Here is a 7820-nt window from a genome sequence, read left to right as displayed (position 1 = left end):
ATAAAAGTTCATTGAATTTGAAAAAGTTCATGAATTTGGAAAAAACAGTTCATCAATTTTGAAAAAAAGTTCATCGAATTTAAAAAATGTTCATGTAATCTAAAAAAGTTCATCGATTTGCAATTCCGATTGTTTAAACACGAAATCCTTTTGAAAGTCACGCATTAAAAAAAGGAAAAAAGGAAAAACAGAATAAAACCGTCCGTAAACTAAACCGCAAACCGGGAAAACCATTTTGGGAAGGTTCTGGAAGCTTTCCAAAACCGGGCATTCGCGAACCAGAAGAAACAAATAAAAATGCGCGAGCGAATTTATTGTGCACACTAGGAGGGCGATGGCGCGGTGGTTAGAGCTCAAAGATGGTAACGAGCTTGGTGTGGCTTCGATTCCCAGTTCTATCACCTTTTTAATGTTTCTGCAAAACAAGAAAGAATTAAGATGGGCCGGCCCGGCTTGGGCTGCTGCAGGCGCCCGTTTGCAAATTGCACTGTAACGGGCGCCTGCAGCGCCAAATTAGGAAATCCCCAAAAGTCTCGCGTGAAGCGAGATATAGTTGCCGCGGTCCGGGACAAAGGATGGGCCAAGCCACAAAGTCTTCGGAAAAAGTGTCACATGTGCCTTTATACCTGTTACATAGTGGCCGAGCCCATGGACCCGACCCCGTCCGGCTCCTGCATCGTCGGTCCATCCACGTCCCATCCTCTCTGTGCTGTCTGCTGCGGCGACTCTTCCAGAAATTACAGTCCGTCCCCGTCCCGTCCCCTCCCCCCCTGCTCCAAACTCCCAAGCTCCCTACTCGATAGCTGCAGCCTGCAGCTCCCCTCAGATCCACCGCCGCCCACTCGGAGATTGATCGATGCCGCCGCCGCAGCCGACCAACGGGGGCAAGTTGACCCCGAACCTGGCGATGGACGCCGAGGGCACGCGCCTGCTCAACCTCACCGTCCTGCAGCGTCTCGACCCCGCCGTCGAGGACATCCTCATCACCGCCGCCCACGTCACCCTCTACGACTTCAACATCGACCTCAATCAGTGGGTCAGTCACCTCCCCCCTCCCCCTCCCCCTCCCCCTGTCTCGCCCCCCGTGATTCACCGAAAACCTGATCCGATCCGGTTTGCTTGCCTTGTATTGCGCAGAGCCGCAAGGACGTGGAGGGGTCGCTGTTCGTCGTGAAGAGGTGAGCGAGGGTTGATAAGAGTATCGTGTGCGGCTGCGGCTGGGATCTGAATATCTGATTGGTTTCTCCTGTTGTAGGAACACGCAGCCGAGGTTTCAGTTTATCGTCATGAACAGGCGGAACACGGGTATGTTTCTGCGATCTAAGTCCGTCCACTCAGCCGCGTGACTCAGGCATTGGGGGTTACGGACGATCGCGATTAGAAAACATATTGCTTTTTCGGTAGCTAATAAAAGCGTGAGGTCTCCAAGATGATAGATAATTAATGACAGTTTTGCTAAAGCACATCTAGATTAACCAATGCTCTTATGAAGTCGAACTATTACAGTTCGGCGACACTACAATGTTGGCTACTCAACAAAAGCCTGATGGGCCACTGAAACAATCATAATACCCCAATCTTTCTGCTTGGCAGACTCTATTTTCTCAACAAAATTCGACTTGACAAACCCAAACTTATCACTAGTAAACTTAGAGCATTCTACTCTGAAAATACAGGCTTTTTTTAAAGATCTTCTCACGCGAAACCCCAATACCTTCCACTCGGCAAACTATAAATTTTCAGATTGAAACCTTAAGCTCTCCACTCTGGGAGTTTAAAATCCTAATTGAACGCAAGGAATAGAAGTCAACTGTATGAAGTAGAAGCACAAGTAATTTTGTTTACCATTCCATGCGGCGAGACTTGCTAAAAAAGAGATTTGTTCCATGTGATCACACATTGCCACAAAAGTTCACCAAAAAGAATGAAGCAAAGGGGATAACTAGCCAAGCTACTTCGGTTGTACAGACCAAATGTTGTGGTGCGCTTGCTGATGCTGGCTCGCTGGCCTGCATGTCATTTTAAAGTTTTGCATCCTGTTTGATAGTTACAGACTTCCAGTTAGAAGGAAAATTTTCCTTGTATCTATCTTACAAAAGTTGGCTAGGACTAACAGCCGGCTTCTTATGTCTAGATGATTTATGAATGCTCAAATTGTTTAGTTCATTCATGAGAAGTTCAATATTGTTTCTCTTGTCAGATAATCTGGTGGAGGATTTATTAAGTGATTTTGAATACGAACTTCAACCTCCATATTTGTTGTACCGGAATGCTGCACAAGAAGTAAATGGTATTTGGTTTTACAATCAGCAGGACTGTGATGCTGTAGCAAATCTTTTTGGAAGGTATGTCTTTCATGTATCATATGCTCATGTTGGAAGCCTCCTTTTCATGGCTCGGATGTTTATTGAAAACCATTTGTGAGTTACTGGATCATACTATTTTTTTTGTGGAACTAGACTAACCACGTGCCAGTACCATGACTAGGTTTCGAGATCTTATGGGTTTCAACTCTAGCCTAGCCCAACTTGTTTGGGACTGAAAGGCTTTGTTGTTTTTGTTTTTGTTTTTGTTGTTTTTGTTGTTGTTGTTATTGTTGTAGACTATCTGGTCTTGTCTACTTTAGATTGGATTCAGGCCAGAAATGCATGCCCTGAAAGCTGCAATTATCCATGCTGGACTCATGGGCTAACAAATGGAAGTAATGGTGTGGCTGGATTTCATGTTTGTAGAGACAACATGACTTCTGTGATGTGAAAATTTTGAACTTTCTAATGAAAACTGATGGACAAACTGTAGAAGTCATTATATTTTACCTTTTTTTTGTTTCTGCCTACATATATACATATTAGGGCATCTCCAGTAGCTGCAAGATGTTTGTTGGTAAATTTGACATGTAAGCATCTTTGATGACGTGTCGAGTAATAAATGAAGAGCGAGTGTGAGGTTGTATGAAAATGAACCAACACCTTGTGCACAAGCTCCAAGGTAAAGAAAGAGAGCAAGCTTCCATATTCTCTCACCTCCTATTGGTCAACCCTTACATACAACCATTGGAATACTTGTATGATACATTGTTGGTTGATGACATGGATATATTTATCAGCAAACTAACCAACAAATTGTTGGAGATGCTCTTAGTGATACACTAGGTGATTCTGATCTGATCTTAGGGCAACATGTAAACATTAAATAGGGTGTACTGTGGCTTCCTCCTTTCTCTTAGGCAACCAGAAATAGCTACACAGTTACTTATGCCTCGGGAACAAACTTTTCTCGGTGGCAACCGCAGTTTTGCATCCTAACGAGTGAAAATTCCTTGACCATGTTAACGGTTTGGAAATTAATAAAATCCTGTGATGCTTGGTATACTTGAATCCTGATCTTGTGAAACTTTTTGCATGTAAGGTAGGAGCATCATGCTCTTATATTCAATCAAATGGGGTGTTACTATCATATAATTGGAAGTTCTCGAAAGGATCAACATGATTACCTGCCTGGGTTTCATTACCTCTGCACTGGACAAAATAGAGGAGAATCTTTTTCCTTTTTTAACAATTAGTCCCCTATCTGCAAATCATGCTTCATTGTTTTGCTTAATTCAAAGCATTAGTATGTATAATTATTAGATGTCTAACATGAGTGTGAATAATTAGGATTGGTTAATCATGAATCGAACTTTGTCTTGTTGACGTCCATGTATCTTTAGGTTTTTTACTAGTATTATATGTTGGCATGCGGGTAAATTATTTCTATGAAAATTTGTGAACATGTTTCCTTCAGTTTTTTAATTCCATTTTCCTTGCAGGATACTTAATGCTTATGCCAGAGTACCTCCAAAAGCCAAAGTGCCCTCCACGAAAAGGTTTTTTCCCCTTGACTATTTATGGGAGATGTTTTGATTGACTTATGCTGAATTCTTCTAATATACCACAGTGAGTTTGAGGAATTGGAGGCTGTTCCTACGTCCGCTGCTATAGATGGCCCCCTTGAACCACCGCCAGCATCCACTCTCATTTCTGATACTCCTGATGAATCACTTGCTAATTACTTTGGTGTATGTTCTCTTCCTATTTCGTTTCGTTTCCTTCTGAATAATTTTCTGTTTCTCGCACTGCTCATGAAATAGTATATGCAGTATCTTTGGACTGTCATCTGAATGTCTGAATTAAAACACCATGCTTGCATTTTGGTTCTATATGCAGTGTACTGAATTATTCTTCTATACAAATATACAGGGCGCTGCAAGCATTACGAGTGTATCAAGTGGGTCAATGGTTGGAAGAGCTCATCCATCCACTGAAACCACTGCGGCTTCCCACACGCCATTGATGATGTCTTCTGCTGCCCAGTCGCACCAAATACCCCCTCCTTTCGGAGGTTCATCAGCTCCACCACTGCCCCTCCAGGACACTAATGCCCATGCTAGCCATTCAACAAATCTTGTAACACCGGCATTCTTTGCTCCTCCATCATCCTCTTCTGCATCACTAGCTCCGCCGATTTCATCAATGATGCCCACAGCACCACCTCTTCATTCAACTTCATCATCTACTCAACATCCTCAGTACGGGCATGGCACCCCTCTACTCCAACCTTTTCCACCACCTGCACCACCTCCATCCTTCGCCCCTGCACACAACGACGGCTCTGTTATTTCACGGGATAAAGTTAAGGACGCCCTCCTTAGACTTGTTCAGGTATGTTTGTCATTGAAAATTACAATATGTGCTGTATGTTCTTTTATATACTTCTAACGCCTGTTTCCCAACAGAGTGACCAGTTCATCGATTTAATTTACCGGGAGTTGCAGAATGCACATATGTAGACTGCTTCCTAGGTATCTTGTTGCTCGCTGCCGCGACAAGAGTGTTTCTGTTCTCTGTGAGTTTTGTACGCTGGTTCTGGAACTTCTGTATAGCTTTGTATTGATGTGTTGATGTAGATTCTTTATATTATAGCAATGACTGGTAGTACTTATGGTCTTCCTTGTTTACAAATGACTATGTCAATGTCATTACATTTATGTAATTGAAAAAAAGGAGTTTGTAAGGATGTTATGGTATCATCATTTTCGTGTGTTTTACTGAGCAATCACCTCGGTCAGCATCAGGGTTTCTTGGAATGCAAATATTTAGTTTGATTTACTGGGCAGTTATTAACTGTGCGTCAGATTATGAAGTAACTTTCTTTACAATTTGAGCTGTGGCCTACTAGCAAGTTCTATTGAAGCTTTTTTTTTTGAGCGATAACCACACATCATATTAAAAACAAAGGATTACAACGCTTACAACGAAGAAATCAAACGAAACAACCAGAGCTATAGGTGCCATGAAGCTTTGCAAAAAGAACCCCCAAAAAACCAAAATTTGAGTCTTGGAGTCCCTTCCGCCATGCCCAACCTTAGTCCACCATTGATTACCGGCAGCACCGTAGTTTCGCAGGAAGAGGGGATCAACCAACATGCCCAAATCTAGAGAAACACCTTGGCAGTCAATGCTGCTTAATGAGCCGATGAAATGATCTGCCGAAGGCGGCAGAACCGAGACTTTGTGGAGCGTCGGCCGGGGATCTTCCCTGTGTTCACCAAATTCCGGCGCCGCCGTCTTCATTCGACAAGGTTGAAGAAGAAGGGCGCCGCCGCCAGCCGCCATCCTCGAGCCCAACTTCAAGCCATCAAAGATTCCTGGACAGATCAACGACATTGTGGAAGACGTCGTGTGCCGACCCGCGACACCTACGCTCGCCGGATCAGAAGACCGCTGAGACACCAGAGCCAATTGCCCCTCGCCAGCACCGGTTGGAGCGCTCCCGAGATGAAGGAAGGGCAAAGGCAATTTATTCAGACACGGCGTCGTCCCCTCCATCGAACAGACACCTCAAGGACAAACGAGGCCTACCCTATCTACTAGCCAAATCACCGGGGGTCTCCACCCCTGCTGTCGCCGGAGCAGCAGGCTGAGGCGAGGACCTGCGGCGTTACCGGCATAGGAAGGGGGCAGTTGTTTCGCCTGCCAAACCGTCTCTCTCTTGCACTTTGGGTTGGAGGAGAAGCAGTTTCCTTGGGAGGGAAGTTCTATTGAAGCTTGAGGCTTAGGCAAAACCTTGCTCCAGCATCAGTGAAACTGAGCTTCAAAAATTAGAACTATATTCCCAACTTTCAACGGTATCTTCTCAAGTTTCTCTTTCTGAAAATTAATGCAAAAAAGATAACTCTTGGCCCTGCGCTACAGTACATTTACATTGTGGCAGCGACCCTCTGTCCCAGTGTAACCTACTGGACGAACACGTATTCACATTCCTCGCACGTGTGAGCAAACCTTTACTAGTCGATGCGCGCGCGTTCACCGGCACGTGAGCATCACCAGGAACCCGACGAACGCCGCCGCTCCGACGCCGGAGCAGCAGAGGTCGACGAGCCCCTCCCGCCTTGCCTTCCACTCCTTCCGCGCGCTCTTCCCCTTCACGAACTCCCCGTACTGCCGCGCCGCCTGTGCCTCCGCCTCCGCGCCCCGGCCCTGCCTCGGGGCAGCCATGGCCGCGGCGACCGCTGCCAGCCCGTCCCGCCCGCTGACGCCGCCGCCGTCGCCGTCCTCCACGCACAGGCTGACCTCCCGGACGTGCCCAAACCGGTCGTCGCACGTGACGGCCGCGTCCAGGGCAACGCCGCCGAGCACCACGGTGAACCGCGCCACCGTCTCCCCCGTGAGCCAGCTCCGGTCAACGGACACCGGCCGCCGGCTGGAGGCGTTGACCGCCCGGCCTGACGACGGGTCAAGCAGCAGCCAGCTCAGCGTGAGCTCCGCCGGCGTGATCGAGGACGCCGCCGAGAAGCCCTCCTGCAGGAGCGCGTCGACGCGGAACGGCGAGCCCAGGAACCACGCCGACGAGGTGTCCGTCTCCACCACGCGCGACATGATGCAGACCCCCTTGTGGTGCAGGTCCACCGCGGAGACGAGACGGCTGGGCAGGGCGGGCGCGACCGTGCCCGGGGCCGCCGCCGTCGTCGCTGGGAACGGGAACGCGTCGGCGAAGAGCGCCCGGTGGAAGCCGTCGCCGGTGCCGCGGCAGCAAGAATTGTCGAGGAGGCCGGCGACCGACGGCCACAGGGCGAGGCAGAGTCCGCGCCATGTGTCGGGGTCGGTGGCGAGGTCGTGGAAGCTGGAGCTCGCGCAGCCGAGCGCCGCCAGCGACGCGCCGTCGAGCCGGCGGAGCACGAGGGACAGCACGTCCGCGGGGAGGTCCTCGATGACCGTCTCTGCCACGTCGCCGCCGCACGCCGGAGAATCGTAGTTCATCATGCTCTCCTCAGTTTGACTACTCGCCGCCATGGTGGACAGACACGAAGCTCGCACCGGTGCAATTCCTTTCGTCCTGTGCGACCTGTGAATTGGTTATGCACCTGTGAATTGAGTATGCTTATAACTTTATGTGGGTAGAGTATATATATATATACTTATATAGTGAGCAAGTAAGGTGAGTGATCACGGTCTGAAAGCGAGAGGTTCCTTTTGTTCAACTGATCAACTCTGAACTTGCTTGCGTTGCCCAAAAGCAAAGGCCGGAATAAAATAAATACAAAAACAAATGTCGTGATGTTTCTGGGTTTGTTTTATCACTGACGGATGGGCCGTGCCGTTCTATCTCCTTGGACTGACGTGTCAGCCAAGGATTCCTCCTGCCATATAAAAAAGGCCAAGTTGCTCAAGGCAACGGTGTTTCTAGTCTTGTGGGTGATGCTGTGGGATGGAGTCCACACGTCACGCGTATATCTTAAAAGGAGAAATCAAACCGGCACAAGAGGACTCGGGACTGGGAGA

At 47.9% G+C, this 7820-nt stretch overlaps 2 protein-coding genes across 2 annotated transcripts; one reads left to right on the top strand and one right to left on the bottom strand.

Annotated features, from left to right (window-relative positions):
* The first annotated feature begins 704 nt into the window (after positions 1–704).
* Positions 705–5109, top strand: LOC123091491 (mRNA-decapping enzyme-like protein). Its single transcript, XM_044513023.1, has 8 exons — positions 705–1036; positions 1138–1178; positions 1256–1305; positions 2201–2345; positions 3809–3865; positions 3937–4057; positions 4239–4700; positions 4775–5109. Exons 1-8 carry the CDS (start codon positions 857–859, stop codon positions 4826–4828), a joined length of 1110 nt encoding a protein of 369 aa, XP_044368958.1. The 5' UTR covers positions 705–856; the 3' UTR covers positions 4829–5109.
* A 1060-nt stretch (positions 5110–6169) lies between these two features.
* LOC123091493 (probable F-box protein At2g36090) lies at positions 6170–7478 on the bottom strand. Its single transcript, XM_044513024.1, has one exon. The coding sequence runs from the start codon at positions 7329–7331 to the stop codon at positions 6345–6347; it is 987 nt and encodes a 328-aa protein (XP_044368959.1). The 5' UTR covers positions 7332–7478; the 3' UTR covers positions 6170–6344.
* Between the last annotated feature and the right edge of the window lie 342 nt (positions 7479–7820).

The sequence above is a fragment of the Triticum aestivum genome, chromosome 4B (genome assembly GCF_018294505.1).
Source record: "Triticum aestivum cultivar Chinese Spring chromosome 4B, IWGSC CS RefSeq v2.1, whole genome shotgun sequence".
NCBI lineage: Eukaryota > Viridiplantae > Streptophyta > Magnoliopsida > Poales > Poaceae > Triticum > Triticum aestivum.
This window is presented reverse-complemented; position numbering and strand designations above follow the sequence as displayed.

What these genes read in the sequence shown, in the direction of transcription:
- LOC123091491 (XM_044513023.1), top strand. Translation starts at nt 857, where the DNA reads ATGCCGCCGCCGCAGCCGACCAACGGGGGCAAGTTGACCCCGAACCTG. An exon ending in ACATCGACCTCAATCAGTGG is followed by an intron (nt 1,037 to 1,137) that starts GTCAGTCACCTC and finishes TGTATTGCGCAG; the next exon opens with AGCCGCAAGGACGTGGAGGG. An exon ending in AAAGTGCCCTCCACGAAAAG is followed by an intron (nt 3,866 to 3,936) that starts GTTTTTTCCCCT and finishes AATATACCACAG; the next exon opens with TGAGTTTGAGGAATTGGAGG.
- LOC123091493 (XM_044513024.1), bottom strand. Translation starts at nt 7,331, where the DNA reads ATGGCGGCGAGTAGTCAAACTGAGGAGAGCATGATGAACTACGATTCT.